This window comes from Alosa pseudoharengus, unplaced genomic scaffold (assembly GCF_046254945.1).
Source record: "Alosa pseudoharengus isolate Yale_2024_CS ecotype anadromous, Long Island Sound unplaced genomic scaffold, YU_APseudo_1.1 YU_APseudo_1.1_scf_7, whole genome shotgun sequence".
In the NCBI taxonomy this organism is placed as follows: domain Eukaryota; kingdom Metazoa; phylum Chordata; class Actinopteri; order Clupeiformes; family Clupeidae; genus Alosa; species Alosa pseudoharengus.
In genome coordinates this window covers 38,725,763-38,747,755 of record NW_027468859.1, presented here as the reverse complement: position 1 = coordinate 38,747,755, position 21,993 = coordinate 38,725,763, and the positions used below count along the sequence as shown (strand labels likewise).

At 43.0% G+C, this 21,993-nt stretch overlaps 2 protein-coding genes across 2 annotated transcripts in view; both read left to right on the top strand.

Moving 5' to 3' along the window:
• The first annotated feature begins 440 nt into the window (after nucleotides 1-440).
• On the top strand, nucleotides 441-9,151 carry LOC143110268 (organic cation transporter protein). The gene is made up of 10 exons (XM_076273158.1): nucleotides 441-810; nucleotides 1,729-1,832; nucleotides 2,512-2,666; nucleotides 2,887-3,055; nucleotides 3,179-3,302; nucleotides 3,627-3,733; nucleotides 3,951-4,162; nucleotides 5,711-5,819; nucleotides 7,471-7,683; nucleotides 8,139-9,151. The coding sequence occupies exons 1-10, from the start codon at nucleotides 487-489 to the stop codon at nucleotides 8,158-8,160; spliced, it is 1,539 nt and encodes a 512-aa protein (XP_076129273.1). The 5' UTR covers nucleotides 441-486; the 3' UTR covers nucleotides 8,161-9,151.
• Nucleotides 9,152-14,785: 5,634 nt separating this feature from the next.
• Nucleotides 14,786-21,993, top strand: part of fynb (FYN proto-oncogene, Src family tyrosine kinase b) — a 48,773-nt gene continuing 41,565 nt past the window's right edge. Inside the window, exon 1 of the mRNA XM_076273154.1 lies at nucleotides 14,786-14,945. The gene's annotated coding sequence lies outside the window, so the exon portion shown is untranslated. The remainder of the gene's footprint in view (nucleotides 14,946-21,993) is intronic.

The following is a 21,993-nucleotide window of genomic DNA, read 5'->3' as shown; positions in this document are numbered from 1 at the left end:
AAAAGTCTATTATAGAAACTTTGAGAGAGAGAAAGAGAGAGAGAGAGAGAGAGAGGGAGGAATAGACTGAGAATGGAGTATAAGTGGGAGGGAGCTCACACAGATGATCACACAAACTTAGCTCCACCCTCCGGGAGGAGGCTCCACCCAGCCGTGTGGTTATATTATCCACAGCGTGCAGCGCTGCCAGTTGGTTGTAGCAGCAAGCAGCCGTCTGTGTTTGCGCGCGCTGCAGGTGTGACTCCATCTGAATGTGGGAACGTTGCCCGCTCATTCACAGCAGCTCCACACAGTCAGTCACGCCAGCTGCCTCCTCCTCACAGCCACACTCCAACAGCCCGAGGAGGCCTCCCTCCCTCACATACCAGCCCGCCTCACCCCACGCTGGGCCGGCTGCTCCGGTCAGTGCCGACACAGCGTGAGAGAGGTGTCTGGCCGTCTGGCCCATTTCCTAAAGAGGCACCTTGGGCACCCTCGAGGAAGACAATGAAGTTCGATGATGTCCTGAACCGGATCGGGGGCTTTGGCAGGTTCCAGAAAACCCTCTACATCTGGATTTGCCTGCCCCAGATTCTGCTGGCGTTCCACATGTTTGTGTCCATCTTCACGAGCGCCGTGCCCCCTCACCTGTGCCTCTCCGCGTGGCCCCCACCTGCTGACCAGGAGCCCGGCCTCGGCTACAACTTCAGCCAGCTGGAGCTGGCCTGCTCGCCCGGGGGACCCGCTCACACCCGGCCCAGCAACAGCAGCGGCTGCCAGGGCGGCTGGGAGTACGGCAAGGAGATCTTCCACAGCACGGTGGTCACCGAGGTGAGTCCAGGCCCTTCCTTCTAAAGAAATCCTAAATGGACACATGTCGACACGCGGCTGTTGGAGTATTCAGCTGATACGGTGGACACTGAGGACGCCCCACTAACGCGCTGGCGTTTCAGTGCTTTGCTTTTTGGGTGTGAGGGACTTGTCAGGTCCAACTCTCCCAGGGGCCCACAGGCTGACGTGTATGTGTGTGAGAGTGTGTGTAACCAGTTCTGACTTTCAAGGGCATTGATGTCAGGCCTGAAATGGGCCCCTGAGGAGGGCAGTAGTGGGGACTCCTGCAGTGCAGGCATCCTAGACCTCTCCACTCAGGACACTGCCTGTAGTCGTGACATGCAGCCACGGGTGTCTGGAATCCCCCCCACTGGGCACTGTGCCGCTCCTCGCGGCCCGTGTGAAGTGCCCGCCAACTGGCCCGGGCCGCCAGTGCGCCGGATCACCAACCCGACCTGTTTTGATTTATAAACTCTGGCCTTAGTCCGGGTCTGGACTGTGAGTCCAGCTGTGTGAGCCGGCTAATGTGATTGCTCACGCTGCGCCTGCGGAGCCTGCACATCCAGATGTTGTGTACAGTTATCTCAGTTGTGATAGTTGTGACTTGTACCACTGCTCTGGCTGAGCTGAAGGGGTGAGAAGGGACAGAGTCTCATGTCCACCTGCAAAACAAAACAAAGTACACATACAGTATATACCCTACCTACTATTGATACTGAGCTATATCAATAAACAGGACAATGGGAAAAGATATGCATTGTGCATTATGCATTGCTGTGTGAAATGTGGGTTGCAGATGTGTAAATGTGCTTACATGTCTCTCTCTCCATGTGTGTGTGTGTGTGTGTAAATATTTGTGAGAGGAAACTTGTGTGTACATAAGCTTATTTTCTTCCTCTACCTTTCTCTGAGTTACAGTGGGATCTGGTTTGTGAAAATGCTAGCTTGAACAACATTGGATCCTCTATATACATGTCTGGGCTGCTGGTTGGTGCCGTGCTTTTTGGCGCTTTGGCAGATAAGTAAGCACACCTCCAGCTGTACTGGTTGGCTCATAATGTGTTTTGTCCCTCACCCTGTCTGTTTTCAGCAATCCTGGAGTCATATTATCATATTATCAAACTTGTTCATGGCCATACCATGATAGACACCACTGCCACCATTTTAACAGTGGAACTTGGGATTCATGTGGACAAAGATTTACACTGTTGGAAAATGACTCTCATTAACTTCTAATTTAACTAGCTAAACTAAACAGGTGAACAAGTAAATATACTCATAGCAACCCTTGACAGGATTAGCAAACCAAAACCAGGTTGGTATGTGTGTTCTCTGGTTGTTTTCTCTCTGCATGCAACTTTATGAATGCAACTTTGTTTACCAAACTGTTTTGTAAGGGGGCGTGTGGGGGCATTTCTTCCTGAACAGAAAATGCTATTTCTATATTTGCCCTTTTATTGCAGACGCTGATATTTATAGTCTGTTAGAGTAATGTCATTTGAAATGCCTTGTTGTTTGTCTGCCAAGTCAGAAGCATTTTAAGTATTTTAACACGGGGGGATTTTGAAGATGAAAACTAACGCACAGCACATGTCCTGCTTTCAATGGGTCCAGTTCAGCCTCTTCACAATGGCACTGTATATGAATGCACACATAGAATTATGTGCTAAATGCTAAACTCAGTCCCATCTCTTGTTACAGATACGGCCGACGCACCATCATTCTGGTTGGACTGGCCCTGCAAGCCGTATTTGGAGTCGGTGCCGCGTTTGCTCCCACTTTCTACATTTATATTGTGCTTCGCTTTGTGGTCGGGACAACCATTTCCGCCGTCATCATGAATGCATTTGTATTAGGTTGGTTGTGCAAAACCTCCATGTGTGCAAATCACTGTTGAAATGAATTATCGACCTGTGTGTGTGTGTGTGTGTGTGTGTGTGTGTGTGTATATGTGTCTGTGTGTGTGTGTGTGTGTGTGGGGGGGGGGGTTCTACATTTCTACTGGGCCTGTGAACAACTGTGCACACAGCCATTAGGCATTATGTTTTTCATGTTGACCCCATCATGTTGACCCAGGCACTGAGTGGACGGGACTGAAGCACCGCATGCTGGCTGGCATCATCACAGACTACTTTTTTGGGTTTGGGTACATTCTGCTGGCAGGGGTGGCCTATCTGATACGAGACTGGCGGCACCTGCAGCTGGCCATATCTGCGCCTGGCTTCCTCTTCATCTTTTACATCTGGTGAGACATCACAGGACCAACTGGACCCTACTGAACTGACTCCTCTCATAATCTTACTGCTGGAGCATTCAGTCTTCAGAGAGGACTAATTGGAAGCACCTTTCTGGCATTTTTATTTTTCAGGGTTCTGCCTAAGTCAGCTCGCTGGTTGATGGCCAACCAGAAAAATGAGGAAGCTTTGGACCTGATCCGCAAAGCAGCTCTTGTTAATGGGAATCCGCTTACAAATGACATTGAACTTCAACAGGTTGGTCAAATGCTAGTAATTTATTTAGTATGCAAGATGTGGCTATAACCATTAATTATACCATAGCTGTGAACACAATGCTAATTGTTTAAAGGTTAAACCACAACAGGTTTAAGCATGTTTCACAAATTAAGGGTTAAGGAAATCCTGATATATATATATCCCCTGAAGGTATATTATGATTACGGCCTTTTTTTTAAATGTTTTTGTGAGAATATTCCTGTGAGCAGAAAATATACCTGTATATATTTTTAATCATCATCTTATACTATTATCTTGAGGAAGTTCACAATACAATAAACTAAAAAAAAAAACTTTTCATAGGAACACAAAAGTGGCAAGCCAGTTGTGGAGCAGAGAAAGCACACCGTTATTGATCTTGTCCGCACTCCGAAAATGAGAAGGCAGTCTCTCATTGTGTTCTACCTGTGGTAAGTGGGAGGTTGCAGTTTTGAAGGCAAAAGCACCATTTTACACACAGACTTTGTTCTCAGTGGAAAATGAAGAGCTCTGTATGAGTAGTTGATTTATTTAAAGAAGCTGCGAGCAAGAAACAACCATTCTAGTCTGAAAATTCTAATTTACTGAATACTGCAAATGTCAGACAAAGTAAATTCATCAAGGTCTCTGTTCTCATGTCACCTGCAGGTTTGTGAACGTGCTAGTTTATTACGGCCTGTCTTTGAACATCTCCGACTTTGGCATAAACATCTACCTCACGCAGTTCATCTTTGGCCTGGTGGAGATGCCAGCGCGGACCATCACGCTCTTCACCCTCAACCGCTCCCGGCGGATATCTCAGCTGGCCTTCCTGACCGTTGGAGGCCTGGCCTGTCTGATGACCATCTTCATCCCTGACGGTGAGAGCCGCCTCCCTCCCGCTCGCTCTCTCTCTCTCTCTCTCTCTCTCTCTCTCTCTCTCTCTCTCTCTCTCTCTCTCTCTCTCTCTCTCTCTCTCTCTCTCTCTCTCTCTCTCTCTCTCTCTCCCTCTCTCTCCCTCTCTCCTCTCTCTCTCTCTCTCTCTATCTCTCTCCCTCTCTGTCTCCCTCTCTCTCTCTCTCTCTCTCTCTCTCTCTCTCTCTCTCTCTCTCTCTCTCTCTCTCTCTGGGGCAATAGAGGAGTGCAAGCCCTGGCCCTGGCTCTAGCTGAGGTGTTTGTGCTGCTGTGTGAATTCCTCTGAGGCCTCGGGGACTTGTTTTGCCTGCCGAGCTAATGAGTGCAGCTTGTGGTGATGTCATTTTCGCTTGGTTTTATTGTGAGGTTTATGAAGATTTGGTAGTCAAAGGGAACTTTGTGGCTTGGAGACAGACATGTTAGGACACACAGAGAGAGAGAGAGAGAGAGAGAGAGAGAGAGAGATGATTTGGATTAATCAAACCCCCCAAAACCTAAAAGACATTTATGACGAATATTGGCTATCCAAAACACAGTCCCAAAGCAAAATGCAATGCTACTTGACCCTAAACAGGAAATACAATTGCACATTACCTAACAAAAATAAAAGAAACAAATTTGAGAAGCACATGGCTTCCAAAAAATGAGCGTCTATGCCAGCAGTGCAGAGATGATGTTGTTGAAACTGAATTACACTTTTTAACAGAATGCCCAAAATTTGAATCAATTCGCAATAAATACTTCCCAAAAATGAAAGAAAAAATCCCTGATTTCTATGACCTACCAAACCTGAATAAAATACTATATCTATTGGGAGAAGACACAGACAGCTGTATTACTGCTGCCCAATATGTCCTTGCCTGTCACCAGCTGAGAGACACTGAGTGATTTCTGTATGCACATATGACACACACACACACACACACACACACACCCCTCTCTCACAGTCACAGCCACAGACACATACACTAATTCAACACAGTCCCCTCATGTTGTATACCATACTTTTCTACGCAGTCCACTTTATATATGTGCCCTGATGTATTGTATGTCTGTAAGTTTGATGCCAGATGTCCCAAGTCTCCTGTGTCACTCAGAACTCGAACTTGAACTCGATATTTTGTACTCAGACACAGACAAAAAAAAAAACATGTTCTTTACACTTTGTCCATGTACCCCTATCCCTTGTATATACCTGTATAATTGCTTAGATTCTGATACTGTACATGTATGTAACAATTACTTTGGCAATACAAATGTCATATTTGTCATGCCAATAAAGCACCATTTGAATTTGAATTAGAGAGAGAGAGAGAGAGAGAGAGAGAGAGAGAGAGAGAGAGAGAGAGAATCTAATTGGCCCTTTCGTAAGTTTTGTAAGTAGCCCTTGCGTTATAACTCTCGGGAGACATCAATGGCTTTTCTCTCAGTATACAAAATATAAGGCCAAGGTGCTGTGAAATGTTTTCTTGTTCGACTGCTTATTGCAACTGTTCCTGTCCTTGTGTTCACAGATCTGTCCATCATAAGGACAGCCTTAGCCATGGTTGGCAAATTTGGAATTACTGCCTCCCTGTCCATCATCTATGTCTACTCAGCAGAGGTGTTCCCTACTGTTGTGAGGTGAGTCTGAGATAGATGTTCTACAGTATGTTGAGTTTAGGTGTAGTAGATCCCATGCAGTATGTGTGTCAACGAAGTCAATAAACTCTCTGGTTCCTTTATCATCACATGTACTGTATAATTACAGCTTCAGGCATGACTAAATAGTGAAAAATAAAGTCTAAAGCAGTGTTGCGGACATTATATATTTTTTTCACATGACTGAATAGTAAACCATTGCTTGTGCACTTATTTTAATATTTGTGATGGAACAAGATAAAAGGCTGTATCCAAACAATTTGGGATCCCACTGTTTGAACGCTTTGAGATCATTTTACTTACCAAAAACAACAAAAACAAGAACACCACAGTGCTCCACAGCTGTTGCTCAACGACAAAAAAATTGTTGGTGATAGATGACAAAATATCATCTAGTTTCCACTCTTATGACTAATAATGTCTGTTTGCGATGCATTACACCTCACCATGATATGGAATTAAACACAGCAGCACACCATGACCACTGGCCTGAACCCAGACCAACCTGTTAGCAAATTAGAATTTGTCCTGCAGGTCTGTATGGAAAGGATCCCATAGACCTCTGAAGTTCGCCTACAAAAAACCTGCCATCTTTGAGATCCGGTATCTGGCGATTTTTCCTATGGGAAAATAACATGAGGATTTTGAATTATCGCACCTAAACTGTCGCGGGGACGAAAAAGTCTGAAATGCAGAAGTGCATTTAACACAACCAATGGCTGATGGTGACAGGGTTAAACAGATATGGACATGTATTGTCTTTAAAATTGAGTAAACAACTGCATTTAAAACCTTTGTTTACAAGAAAGATGTGTTTGCTGTTTTAAGAGTTTTATACACAAATTTAATTTAATTTCACTGCTGGTTACATCCCTGGAAGTGGAAATTCTATTCTAAACTGAGATTTGAGAAGCGGTCTGGTGTCAACCAGGCTACATGACCACTAAATCTTGCCTGGATGTAAGCCTACTGGTTAGGGCTTCGAGCTTGTAACCAAGGGTTGCCGGTTCGATCCCCGACCCAGTAGAAAAACTGTGGGCGGGGGAAGTAGTTGAGCACTGCTCTCCCATGCCCACATCCATGGCTGAAGTGCCCTTGAGCAAGGCACCTAACCGCTCACTGCTCCCTGAGCGCCGCTGTAGCAAGGCAGCTCACTGCTCTGGGTTAGTGTGTGCTTCACCTCACTGTATGTTCACTGTGTGCTGTGTGTGTTTCACTAATTCACGGATTGGGATAAATGTAGAGACCAAATTTCCCTCAAGGGTTCAAAAGAGTATATATACTTATACTTATACTTATACTTAACCTTTAAGTTGCTGTCCAATCAGACTATGCATCAATGTCTGCACTCTTGCAATTTGTTTGATGTTGCAACATGTTCCAAGACACCATAGCGGAAACAAATCTGGACTCTTTTTGTCGAGCTATACTGGACTATTATTAGTCTTAAAGAACCATGACTTTGACATTATTACAAAAAAAAGTCTCTAGGACAACTGTGAATTACAGTGAACTACTGAAACCTGCAGGAGGACCTAGGGACAGATTTATACTGTTGTTTTCTATTTGGAAATGTCATATATTATATGTCCCCCAAGCCGATTATAGCCCTTCTGTTTTGTCCTAACTGCAGGCAGAGTGGGATAGGAATGGGATCCATGTGCGCGCGGGCAGGGGGGGTCATTGCCCCCATCATCTACCTCCTGAAGAGGCACAGCCAGAACGCGCCGATGGTGGTGTTTGGCCTCTGCCCACTGGTGGGCGCTGCCCTCACCATGCTGTTGCCAGAGACAGCCAACAAAGCCCTGCCCGACACCATCGAGGAGGTTGAGGGCACCATCGAGAGGTAGGTCTGGAGTCAAAGGCTAAAACGCCCAGTTAACGGGTGGAAATCATTTAACTTTAACATTTAGGGGATTCGTACGTGTAGCAGTCATTGATCATAACTTTTCAGTTTTCCGTTCTTCTTGGTTGACAAGCTAAAAAACGTGTTAAAGACTTAGCAGTCTGTTTGTATGACTTGTTTTGTCTTCTTGATGGATCACTTGCATCTTGTGATGCACAGAGTCATTAGTGCAGCATATGGAATGGCTGTAGCCAGAGCGGTTTCCTCTGGACGGCCTCCAATGGAGAATGGGTCCCATTTGTGGTCATGTGGGGGAGAAGTTGGATGAATAGCAAAACCACAGTCGAAAACAAAAAGCAAAGACGTTTACTGACAGAACATTTCATTTCAATATGTTTTGTAATTTAATTTACAAGAAAAGCATATACAATTGTGTCTGTGTTTATCTCCCATAGTGAAGAAAAGTTTGAGCCATGAGAAATGTGGATATCATCAACTGACTGGAAATTCCATGTGAAGGAACACTTCATGGAATGTGCCCTGGTGGAACCACTGGGAAATGTTCAGACTAAAAATCATTGTTATGTTATGATTTCATGCATGATGGAGAGGACTATCCTGAGGAAGATCCATCATCTGTCATTTTCTGCACAGGGATTTTCTGTTGTGGGATTGGTCCACCAAAATCCCCAATTAAAATTTCTCAGTAGAGTTGTGTGTCTCTGCACACAGAAGAAAACAAGTTTCTCATTTGATATATTCTCCACCAGCCATCCAGTGGAAATGGTCTGGTAAGGACATTGGAGACAGATCATTTTGATACTATCTTTTGGATATTAAAATGTGTAACTTTTTAGACATTCTTATTCAAATGATTTTGGAATGTTCATATGCCAGATGTCCCAAGTCTCCGGAAGTTCTGGGAGTTCTGCTGCATATTGATGGCAGCTCCCTGACATGCAATCCTGGAATTCATTTGCAAGTGTGATAGACAGAGAGAACAAGAGAGAGGGAGGGCATCCTAATTGCTCTCTCTGTGTGCTAGTTTTACAGACCCACTTTTCTCTGTGGGCGGGCATTACAGTCGACCTCTCTCTTTCATTATCAATATCAATCATTTTTTAAAGCGTCTTGCAGTGCAATGGCAGTCTTCCAAAAAAAAGTGAAAGTAAGACATGCATTTCACCCCAAACTGTACCCCTGCCTACAGAACATAGGCTACAACAGTTTTAACTTGCTCGCTGAGCTGTTTACAACTGTTAGCTTTCCTTTCCACTGCCCTCGGTGGGTTAAATGACTAATAAGACATGCTGAGGTGAGTTTAACAGGTGCCATTCCTTCTTTATACTATCCAAACTAGCTGGCTAGTTGCTCTGGAGCTAGGCTACTGTATTGATGAGGCCAACCCCCCATAGACTTGCGTAATAGAAAAGAGAATGAGTTGAATAGGCCGTAATGTAATATTGCCTAATAGGCTATAATATAATATAATATCCTTTTTTTTGGTGGCAGTGGGCGCCACTAAGGGGGGGGGGGGGGGGGGGTGTTGGCGGGGTGGAGGCAGGGGATAGGACGATTCTAAGGCCCAGCACTGACAGGGGGCCCCCAGAGAGCCCCCCCAATAATACTATATATTATCAGTGGGGCCAGAATTATTGTCTGTCATAGGACTCAAATTATTTAGCTGCGCCCCTGGGTGGCGGTGGTGGGTCGTTGTTATGATACCTGCCTGAAATACGTTGTTGCTGTTTGGGATGTCTGATATTCACCAGAGATGCCTTATCCTCTCCTCTTACTGTCAAATGCTTTATACGTATCTGTTCCTTCACTGGAGCTGAGGCTCTATATTGCCTGCCTGTTATCTCCCCTGTTATCTCAGGGGAATGACTCCTAACTACTGTATGGACTCCCAAACCACCCCTCAAGTGTTAGTGCATGCAAAAGTTTGACCATAGCCAACCTCAACTGAGCCTGTCTTAAGTGATGTTGCAGCATTTGAGTTTGGTCTCTGTCCTTGAGATATATCTGCGTACTGTACACACACACTGTAATATACAGATAACAAGCTTGCCTCCTGCATGGCAAGAATGGTTGTCAAATTTGATGACTTTAGCTGAAGTATTCTTCCTTCTGAGGTGAGCAGGTACTGTACAGTACATGGTCTTCATCGGCCATAACAGCAAAACGATTGTTAGTATTTGCATAGCCATCAGCTGCCCTTTTACTTTGTCTGCCACACTGATGCAAATGTGTGCAGAGTCCAGGCAGGTAACAGGCTAGCAGCAATCATTGTTTTGCATTTCTTAACAGTTTATAGTCAAAATCATCAGTATAACAAGTAAACATGTCTCTTTTAAAGTAAAAAAAAAATACTTGATGTGATATTCAAATTTCAACTGCCTTTGTTGATAGATTGTGAGACTGACAATCCAGGGATGAGTACTCGGTTGACAGTTTGTCAAAAGGCAAACACTGTTGTGAGTAGCTTGCAGTGGATGACTTGAAAGAACATCATCAACATTTGTGGTGAAATACTGGTAGTCAAAAACATATGTTTTTCAACATGTTTAGTTTGTTGCTGACCAGTGCCTCAGAGTGGAGAAACATGGTAGTACACAACTAGCTTGGGCCATCATGTTTGAGGCCAGCTGTCAGTGCTTCTCTGGGCTGTGGCCAGTGATTGATTCTTTTCTGGGTTGAAATATGTGGCTAAAGGACAAAGAGCCCTTTGAAGAGACAGAGTTAGAAAATATTAGAAGTAGCTAATTATAATTTTAGTATAGTTTATTTGGTTGTAGCAGATTCATGATAAAAAAGTAACTGAAGATACCCACTTGTGTTACGTCAGCTCTTTTAGTCTACGGGTTAGGGCTACTTTACGTATAAGCAAAAATGTGGATTATATTCTGTCCCCAGCACTTCACAAAAAATAACAGTATATATTTACGAAAGAGGAAGCATAAAACATAAATTTCAGGAGGGGGAAAGGCCAAAATAACAACCAACTAACTGACAAGTTATTTGGAGTGGAACTAAATTACCTGAAAACAAAAAGACAAAATCAACAACAGAAACTCACCTCACTCCCTAACTAAACAACAACAGGAAAAAATTATGCAAGTCAAACAAAATGGCACCCAACAAAGCTTCCCAATGGTATTTAGAAGGGTATTTACAGAAAAAAATAAGATAAAAGACAACTGCACAACAAGTAAACTTACGGCTCACCGCACAAGCAGCAACAATGCAAAATTAACAACAAACGTACTTCACAGGTCACATTAACAGATACAATCAACAACACATAGTCAACAACAAGAACAGTCTTCAAGCACTCTAACAGCGACAGAAAGCCCAACTGTCTGGTGCAGGAGCAGGGAAAGTCTCCCAGTGCAGAGAGAAGCCAGCCCTTTATTCTCAGCCTCGTTATCTCTCTGCCCATCAGAACAGGCTCTGCCAAACAGGCCAGTTTCCTCCTCTGTGAACCTTAATTGTCTGCTGACAGGACGGAGCAAAGCGACACAGGGACAGAACACAGCGGCTCTTGTCTTTGCGCTGGTCAGCATTCTCAGGGAGACTGTTCTTGGGTTTCTTGGGCAGGTTGGTGACCGCCTTGCCTGTCTCGACAGGAGCAGTCATCAGTGCCTATTTGGTGGAGGCACTCTTGTCCTCCATGTCCTCCATGATGTCTCTTGGTGTCATCCTGGCTTTTAGCCTTGACCACCAGGCTGTCCTTTGAACCACTGGTGCCTGGGAGCTGGGGCTCAATCTAGGCCTTTGGCTGGCCACCCATGTGCTTTCTTGTCCTCTGCAGCCACCGTGGACGTGGTGACCTGTAGTCCCACGGCTTGGGGCGCTGTGCTGGTGAGAGAGCACAGCACACAGCACATGACTGCAACAACAGCACAGCAGCACAACTCACACACAATGCTGAAGGAACAATACATTCATAGATGCAAAGTGTATCAACTATTAAGAACAAACAAACAAACAAATAAATCAAGTCTTATGATGTAACAGTGTTTAAACCTGAATAACATTATGTGTTTTGTTTTTTTTATTGTAAAGTTATGGTTAAGTTTGTATTGGAATGTTTTTCATACTGCACGTATGCATTTAATGTACTTAACCCTTGTGTTATCCTCAAATCTTACCGACACTCCTTATCCTTGGGGTCAATTTGACCCCAGCTAAATAAACCCATAGAAAATGGTTATAATTCATATTGTTACCCAGTTTTTTTGTGACAAGAGTGTAATAACCACCATCAAAAGCCCTACAAAACAATCCCACCCCCCACACCCCTTTATGAACCTTGGAACCCTGGCTGGCAATATGGCCCATCCAGTGTCAGCAGCCCAAAGGCTTGCTGTTGCTTCCCCTTTTGACTTATACAATATACCAAATATACCAAAATGACTTATATGTAATATGTACTTGTGTATGTAATAATGATAATAACAATATGTTCTCATACTATTCAAATAATAATATCCATAATGTGTCAAATATTCATGTATCCTATGTTTCAAATATTTTGTACATTGATGTTCCTTGGGGTCAAACTGACCCCAAGGAACATCAATGTACAAAATATTTGTACAGGACATTGAAAACAAATTATTGTAAAAATGTCATGCTAACTCTGTACCCTTCAATTGAGGAAAAGTCATGAAACATGAAGCAAAAAAAAAAAAGTGAACCCCAAGCAACGTTTAACATCATATTGTATGAGCCAATGCAAAGTTCTAAAAATGGTTTTACATTTATGATTCTTGTAGAAGGCTAACCCAGAGCACAAAAGCACATTTAAGTACATATGATGAATGACCGGTATGTTACATATGACCTGAACTGACAGTATCAGTATCAGGCAGTGAGAAATCTCCTTAAGAGAAGACTATTGGCCAATTATTACTATTGGAGAAGACACTACTGGAGAGAACTACAGCGAGGGTGGGGAGAGACCACAAGAGATGACAACAACAACAGGTGTGTGTGTGTGTGTCAGAGAGAGAAAACAAATGGTTAATGTCCAGAGGTAGAATTATGAGCGTGTCAGAAATAACCATGGAATAACACCATGGAATAACACAACTAAATGAAAAGGAAAGTATGGTAGCACTTCCTATTACTTATTATTTCAGTGCTAAGTACTGTAGGTTGTTTGTGCTTTTCCAGCTTCATGCTACATCTTATGCTGTGACCCAATAGCTGGCTGCCGCTGCAGCGCACCAGGCTGCTATGGCCCATTCCCAGAGTTTATCATATGACCTTCTCTACAGCATAACTTCTGCAACCGAATGAGGTGACTCTGTATATTTCATTGAGATATTTAAAGCAGCAAGTGTGTTTTTTGTGTATGGCTAAAGTTTATATTCTTTTTGAGCCACCTCACTGTAGCTACCAAGTAAACAGTCAGGTTTATAGCTGCTCCTTTTCTGACAAAAAAGATGGGCTATGTTCACCCCTGATATCTGAGGGGCCCCCTCAGTCAAATAACACAGATTATGCTATGTGTGATAATCATGCTTTGGAATTGCCATCTTTTTTCACAGCAGCCTTGAATCTTTTGATGGTTAACCATAATTATTATGTCATATTTGTCTCAATCTGTTTTTTTTCCCCAAAAGTCACCATTTCAGGCAGGGCAGGGTGGCCCTATCTACAACTGTGCCCAGTGACTCATAATCCGTCCATGGTTATGTCCAGTGCATTCATCTTTTCACATTGTGCAGTATTGGACCCTACTGATGACAGGGATCAGAACAGACACCTCTAATAAATGAATATTTATTTAACCTAGATGATAACAAAATCAGTGGTGGGATTTAACTACCGGTAAGTACATTTGCCTGCTGGATTGCAGTTCAAATTCAGGGTAGGTTATTTGTATTTCTATTATACAACTTTATCCCTCTCCATTACATCCCTGAGACAAAATTATATTTTCATTGATTTTTTTCTATATTTTTATTGCATTTCTTCTATATTTTCATTGAATTTCTTGTTCAGTGAATATCACTCTGTGGTGATTTTAAATTTGAACATTTGTGAATCCTTTGTGATTTAAGATAATTGCCCTACTTTTAAGATGACCATATTACAGAATAAAATGCATCACTGTAGGCCTATGCATCCTAATATTACTACAACTGATAATGGAGCTACAACTGGGTGCTTAGTCCTGTATTCAACAACAGTTCATCCTCACAAACTCCATTCATCCATTACACAGTATATTTTTCATCAACCACCATTCGTAAACTTGACCGTACATTTCCGATTTAAGAAAAATTAGGGAAGTTGAGGGCATTTATGCAGACACGTTACAGACTAGCCTACTGGATGATGGGATAATGTTGCCATAGGCTATCTGCTTATTAACGCTGGGGGGCGCTCCAAACCAAAGTTGTAGCCTATCATGAGATTAACTTGCTTAGACTTTATTAACGCTGGGGGGCGCTCCAAACCAAAATTGTAGCCTATCATGCGATTAACTTGCTTAGACTTTCTTTTGGAGAAATTTGCTTTAACATGAAGCTTTATTATTTTGTATTAAATAGTCTACAGGCTACCATGCAGGCTAATTAGGCTAGTTTAGCTAAAATAATGGGGAAAGTAATATCAAACTATAACCAACAGCCTATTGTATGGCTGACGATAAAAAAAAAAAAAATCTACCTTTCACCTTAAATTGATTATAATTCACTGACATTCAATTATTTCTGCGCGCAAGTTCCATTAAACCAACCAACGTTCAGTGTGGAGACAGTCAGCATAATCAGAGGCAACCAGGCAGGCTATCAAATAAGCTAATTTGGGGTTTCACGAATAAATAAGTTAAGCTTGCAAGTTGAAATTGGTTAAGTGATGCGATCTATAGACAAAAACACAAATGCTTAGATTTTCTTCATGCTTTTGGTAAGAGCAGCTAGAGTAATATGAAGGTGATGTCGTCTGGCTGCACTCCACCTAACCTGTTTACAAACCCCTGTTTCTCCTCCCTATGATGTGTGTCTGGCTACCCTATTGGTCCATCTGGATGTCGATCACAGTGCTAGTCCCGTTAGTTTCATTGTGGTTCAGCAGCATTTTCGCCATCATATGTCTCTCTGTGGCTGCGGCGAGTGGTTAGAGCGCAAAATCACGATTCGGTAGAATAGCCTATATTCGAATACAAATCAAACGGCGTAAAGCGGCCCGTAAGCCTACATAGGCTAATGGACTACATTCGCTTACACCACTAGACGTTTTACCAGGTAAGGCAATGTGTTTGTCTTTTACAGCCAGGTAGTTTATACTGTATACTTGCATTGAGAACGGACAGACCCGTGGTTCGCTCGCTAAATCAATGAATTTGATTGGTTCCTCGTTTCATTTGTCAGCATTTGTGTAGTCTGTTCAGGCCTAGAACGGTTCTGAAACTTGGTTGTTTGAAATAATTAAATGTTTGACTTAACTTACTTGCTATCACTGAATTTGTTGTCATTTCATTAGGCTGCCTTCATTTGTCTAAGTTAGTGAGTCAATTGTCGTAGCCTATGTATCTTAGATGCAGTGCAGCAGAGGATAGCACATGTTCTTTTCAAACGATGTGCTTTTGTGCTGTGTCTGCAGAATAAGAGGAAAAAGCCTACCAGCTGTCTCAACCATCAGGGATGTGTCGCATTCGGGCTCTGTAAATCGCGTTGACTAACGGCACCCTCCCTTTGTCGTAAAAACATCTCAGTAATAACATATCAAAGAAAACATGTAGTATTGTGGCCATATAATTATGCAGTGTTTCTGCTTGTAGTATACATTCTTCAACACCCAAAATAATCGAATTCGAGCACCTTGTTATTGTCAGTCAATTCATGTGTGCCGGTCTAGAACGAGCCATTGATGTAACATGGAACTTGGCACCGTGTGATGCTCAGGGATGCTGGGGTTTGTAAAGAAAGCTTTTGGCTCTTGACGACTATGAGTTTTTGTTATTTTAATGTTAACAGTTGTGCATTTGACAAACATACGGTAGGCTAATTTATTGGCCAGTGTAATGACGTCACGCCTCATCCAGGCGATAGGCCTACAGTAGACTGAATGAATCAGAGAACATGGCCTGGATATATTGATACATTGGATTGAATGCTAGTGCAATTAAGTATTGACAATCTTTCATTTATTGATAGCCTACCAGTCTTAGTTGTTGCTTGGGCAGAGGTCAGGCATCTGTTTATAAGCATCTTACTGTATGTCTCTCAGCATGTTGTGTCAACCGTGGGAAGATAATTCCAAGAGATATTGGACTGAATGTCTTGAATGTTACTGAATGTTTTTTTTTTTTTTTTAATTAATAACTGGGATGTCAACTGCCCTCACATAACTTTAATGTGAAAATGTTGTGCTGTATTCCATTGGGAGGCCACAAAGCAACTTCCTTTGCCTTAAGTCATTTTAAGAAAGAATGTTTTTAATCTGTATATTTCTTGTCAATGGAATGTTGATTACTGATGCACATAGTATTCCATGCATCTTTGGGTGTTGTATGGTAATGCAGCCTTACCTGTAAGTAGGAACTGCAGTTACCTGGAAAAGACAAGATGGTAAACATAGCAGGAAACAAAAGCCTCACGATACAGGAGCTTTGCAGATTCTCAGTGAAAGTCCCCTTACCTCCCAATATCAACATCAATATTATTTTCCTGAGAGGATGCTATGTTTATGATAACCAGCTTTATTTTGTCAAAAATGTATTTTGGGTTGGATTTGATTTTTTTGTGAATAGACAATGAAGACTGGATACGTTTGTTCAGTGTCAGTCTGTGTTTGTCTTCCTGACAGGAAACAAAATGATGATAGTATCTTGTCTCTCACTTGATTTCCTTTTGAGACGGTTTGTTGCGTCAGGGATTAGTCCATTAGGGCCTGGGTAGAAATGGGCTACAACTCTTATTAAATGGAGAGAATTGTGTCCATGTGTTGTGCAGTGAGCCTTTGATGAACACTGATTGCCTTCTGTGTACACCAGCTGTGTCATTTAACAGTTATAACCCAAATTATAGTCAAGCATCTTCAAGTGCTCTGTATCTCTTACAGTGCTCAATGCAAGTGTAAAATAATCCCTTACTCGTTAGCCAGTTGATATAGGAGTTGAATGCATACATTGTCTGAGGTGCTAAAGAACAGTAGTCTGGTGTGAATTTCAATAAGGAAGCGGTACTGTACATGAATTGGTATGGTCTGGATGATCTTCAGAAGGCTCACCACAAAGGTAACCTTGGAAACTGCAGACAGCCCTGTTTGGCCAGGTATATTATCTTACAGGCCACCAGTGAATACAAGGACAATATCAATGCCCATACACAAGGTCAGCAGCAGCAGAAACAATGACTTTAACCATGCCTTCTAAAACAACAGAAATATGCAAGCTAGAAACCCTCCATAACTTCACTACTTTTGTTAAAAGTCCCTTTTAGTCTCTGTATAGCCGGAGGAAGCTTCAAGCTAGGCCTGCAGGCTCTACACTTGCCAACAAAGGTTTTTCCTATGTAATTAAGAATGAGTAGAGGTCTTTATGCAAGTTGTGGTTTCCGTAATGTCTCATTACCACTCTTGTCTTCAGAGTACTAATATGTAATGAATGAACGGTCTAAATAGTATTCAAGGCACACAGTTATTCAGTTGGGGTTATCACATCTGTGTTTTCTTATCAGATTGGATCCTCTGTTCTTGGGTCTTAGCAACATGGCTGCTTTGTACCTCTAAAACAGTTCATTATTCTTCCACTTGCCAGCTGTCTGAGACTAAATACACATTAGATTAGTGGAAAGTAAAGTTGTAAAGTTACAAGATGGTGTAATTTGAAGGGCCCCTCTGTTTCAGGTCCTTGTGCTGCTTGTCCCGCGTTTGTTTACAATTCTGGATGCCATTACGGCATAGTCTGAGCTTAGTGGTGAAATCACTGTTGCTGTCATGATGTGTGCAGAGTGCATGTGGATGAGGCCGTGGCTGATTACTGGGCTTGCTGACTGGTGCCAGTTTAACTGGAGGCCCACAATGATGTAACAGGGAGTTCTTGCCATCTACCTCCTGCCAGGCCAAATCCTGTCCAACTGTCCCGAGTCCATCCCAAATCCCACACAGCCTGCCACATGTGACCAGTCCACTCCCCGGGAAGCAGTTTAGCGCTCTCATGATGTGGTATGTGGATATGAAAAATCAATTGGCCCGGCTTGCGTGGCATGTGGGTCACTGCAGGACAGGTTGGCACACTAGGCCACACGCGGCAAGTGTTGTGACATTGGTTGTCATCAGTGCTAAGAGAACAGCAGCCTGGAGTTTGTGCTGTCATCTTGCTGACAGTCTCCGAGAGCTCACGCTCGGGTGCGGATCAAAGGACTCTCGCCGACAACAACACAAGCCAGAGTCAGCGTTGCCGTCCAGTGCTCTGTCTCAACTATCTTTATGTGACAGTGAGTCCCTTTTAGTTTGGTCCAGTCTCAGGGCAAAAGTTCATATGGGGGCTCAGGTAGTGCATGTCCAGCGAGGTCACTGTGCTTTATCAGTGTGACCAGCCAGCTGCCAGCCAACCATGGGCTCCTGTCCTCTCCCTCTGTCCCTGCCCTCGGCACTAGACCAGTATGGGGTCCAGAGAACTCAGGAGGGACACAGAGAGATGTTCTCCGTTACTTATGTCCAGACTATAATCTCAGATAGGTACTTTCAGTGTGGATAGATGTGGAAGTATCCTTCTATTTGTAAAAATATGTAATGTAGATTTTGGCAACAAAAACCCTAAAAAGAGTGCAGTCTAAGCAAGGCTTCATTGTTGTGTACACCCAGAAAACCCCTTTGAAGCTGATTTAAAAAGCAATCTGGTGGGACCTCCATATAGGGGAATGAATTAACTCATTCTTTTTTTATTTTCTTGTGATTTCATTAACACAAGCACATGTGAATGCCATAGGGTCAATATCATATCACACCTATCATGGACTGAAATGAAGTGTGAAACAGATAGGCCTGCATGAAAGCTTGTCAAAACAAAGCTAACTGAAGCCATTGGAAATGACTGCCTTGGGAGTAAGCCTTCAAAAGGAATTCAATTAGCTAGAACAGTTTGTTTCCATCGAGTCCCCTGAGCGCAGACCAGATCTCATCTCACTGATTCTGTCAACGTTATCAGACCACCACTTACGGCCATCTAGCCATCTGCAAAAGTTGTGGTGTGTGTGTGTGTGTGTGTGTGTGTGTGTGTGTGTGTGTGTGTGTGTGTGTGTGTGTGTGTGTGTGTGTGTGTGTGTGTGTGTGTGTGTGTGTGTGTGTGTGTGTGTGTGTGTGTGTGTGTGTGTGTGTGTGTGTGTGTGTGTGTGTGTGTGTGTGTGTGTGTGTGTGTGTGTGTGTGTGTGTGTGTTGAAGGGACAAAATGTTTCCATGTAATATTTCATAAGGGCATACAATATCATGTGTTGTTTTCCCCAGTTTCCAATGTTCTTTGTCGATTTATATTGGATGACTGATCGAACTCATTCTGTTTTAAATCACTCTCAGACCATTAAAGTGTAGTAATTTACCTCTTAGATTCAGTGCTCTCTCTCTCTCTCTCTCTCTCTCTGTCCTGCTTTATTACCATGAAGAAAACTCATGGTTATGATGGCTTAGCCTGTTTACACTGAACCAAACATAGCCGGCATAATGCTGCCACAGTGTTTTTAGACAGCATGCTGGTGTTACGGTAGCAGAGGCATGGCGCTTAACAAAGCAGAGTTTCACACACACACACACACACACACACACACACACACAGCCTCTCACTTTCTCTTACTCTCTCTCAGTAGTGCTACACTCTGAGGTATAATTGGGCATTCTATATTTAAAATCTATAAATAAATGGATTCAACTAACCACTGCATAGATGTATTTTGGCCACTTTAAAAATGGAGCCCCTGCAGCAGGCTTGTGCCTTTACACTGCTGCCTGAGATCACCATCAAATGCTCTGTCTGGACTACTTCAGTGGACGACAGGGCCGTGACATATTTACTGTGGAAAATGTGCAGCGCTGGAAATATATTGTAATTACCACCGTATTGGAAGTGCCAACAGAGACCTCTGATAACCACCAGGCCTAGATGTAGTTTTGTGCGTCACACATATTCATTGAATTGATTTAAAGGACCAAGTTTGTGCTAGGTCCATATATGCACCATGAGCAGCTCAGTGAGAGAATAATACTCAACAACATCACATCATGGAGATCTTGGATGTGAATGCTGATATATCAGTCATTAGTCATGTGTGTGGCCTTGCAACAAAGAACCATCCTTATGCGTGACAATTATGTCTTACTTTGAGTCAAACATTACAGCAAAACCCTTTGAAAAAACCCCTCCCGCTGTACCATTGGTGTGGAGAATGAATTAGTGACGTGGGTGGTGATCGCTACATAGAGAAGTCGACTCAAAAGCATGTTTTGTAATTTATTAATGATGTGGTCCCAGCCATGAATGCAACAGTGTTGAGGGTTTACAATTTTTATGTTGTGGCCTAAACAAAAAGCACTCTTGTTCCCTATGTGTGGTGAAGGAGCCTCTCCATGCATATTTAACGGTATGCATTGTTGTTTTTAATATCATGCATGTAGATGTGCGTCGCTGTGGCTGTTGTCAGATGAGACAATATGGCTCTGTCCTTTCTGAACCAGTGCTACAGTTGAAAACAGAGCATTTCCTGTTATGGTCAACATTCAATGTCAGTGTGCATTTTGAATGAGTTTTAAATGTGCAGAAGTGGCCCTGTTGTTGCCCCTGACAGCCTGACACACTTCCCGCGTGCTCGTCAGCACTGCCCTACTGTTGCACTAGCCCCAGCGGAGCTCATCGGGGACATGCACTGGCCCATATTCCTCAGGAGGTATAATCAGCATACATTTCAGTCAGGGCCACCATTCCTATTGGCGCTGACGTTATGGAATGTTATGGACAGCGATGAGCCACTGAGTCTGCCGACGTTTGGGGCAGATTCATTTCCCAACTTGTAAACCTAAAACTGATGCCTTAGTAATAGTACAACTAGGGATGTAACGGTATGAAAATTTAACCTCACGGTTATAGTGACCAAAATTATCACGGTTTTTGCTATTATCACATTATTTCTAAAAGTGTGTTCAATATGTTCAGAAAGCACTGATAGGCCTACACAAGCTGAAATAGTTTCAAAAAGTGTCCCGTTCACTTTTTTCTTCATGTTTAATTGGCTATGTGCTTATAGCTTAACTTACCCTACCATAACTTGGAGTTTGCTATTTCTGTTATTTGGATGCAATGAGTGAGACCAAAGTAAGCGTTCAAAATAAAACTTTAGGTTACTGTATTCTCCTGATAACGTGAGTGGGATGGATTAAATGTGGACGTGAACATAAAAAGACGCAGAGTGGCTATATGATGCAGTGCACATTTTGCGGTGAAAAAGTTCTGCCTTTTAAAATCAGGTGTAGCCTAATCCGAATCGTAGTTAAAACCATCAATTAGACAACATAATCAGTAGGGTACCAGTTTTGTTTCATTGTACCAGGCCTACTGTATGTCAAAAGCAGGCTCAGATGAAGCTGGGAAGGATTAAACACACGGTTTCCACACCGCGGTAATCAACCGTGATAATCATGGTATTTAAAATGAAAACGGTAATTGTTATCGTCAACATTTTTATCGCGGTTTACATTATACCGGTAATCGTTACAACGCAACATTTCAGAATAGACACCTTTCAAAAGTGTTACAATCATGTTGGTTGGTCTCCCTATTCTTGATCAAGCTGCCAATGCACACATATTAAACAGGACCTTGATTTTGCATGCTGACCATTTTTGTGTTATCTTTTAAGGTTATTTGGTGGTGTTTGATAGTGACTACTGATTATCTTGTTTAGTCTAGTGAACTACTAGTTACCTTGTTTGGCACCGACTACTACACGACTCCATTAATCCGTTCACTTTGACTCTGCCTCAAGCATCAGTTACTGTAGCGCTGGTGAAACCCCAGGCCCAGGACTGCTCTGCGGAGGCACAGTCAAGCCTGTCATTGTGTCAGAAGTGACAATGAAGACACAGCTGACATTGGAAAGCACCAACTCACCTGGCTTTGGTCCGATAGGAAAGACGTGCCTAGTGCATCCCACACTGGCATCTCTCATAGTGCTATCCAAGCGATGTGTCCTGATGTGAATAGGCGGTTGCCAGGCTCCGGTGAACCCGCATTCACTGCATTCTTTGTGGTCTGGAACTGTTCCATTGGGTTTCAATTGGTCCACTGGGGTAGCTATTGAGTAT

Coding starts and splice junctions, on each gene's coding strand:
- LOC143110268 (XM_076273158.1), top strand. CDS start 487: ATGAAGTTCGATGATGTCCTGAACCGGATCGGGGGCTTTGGCAGGTTC. Junction 2,667..2,886: donor CATGAATGCATTTGTATTAG/GTTGGTTGTGCA, acceptor ATGTTGACCCAG/GCACTGAGTGGACGGGACTG. Junction 3,734..3,950: donor CTCATTGTGTTCTACCTGTG/GTAAGTGGGAGG, acceptor TGTCACCTGCAG/GTTTGTGAACGTGCTAGTTT.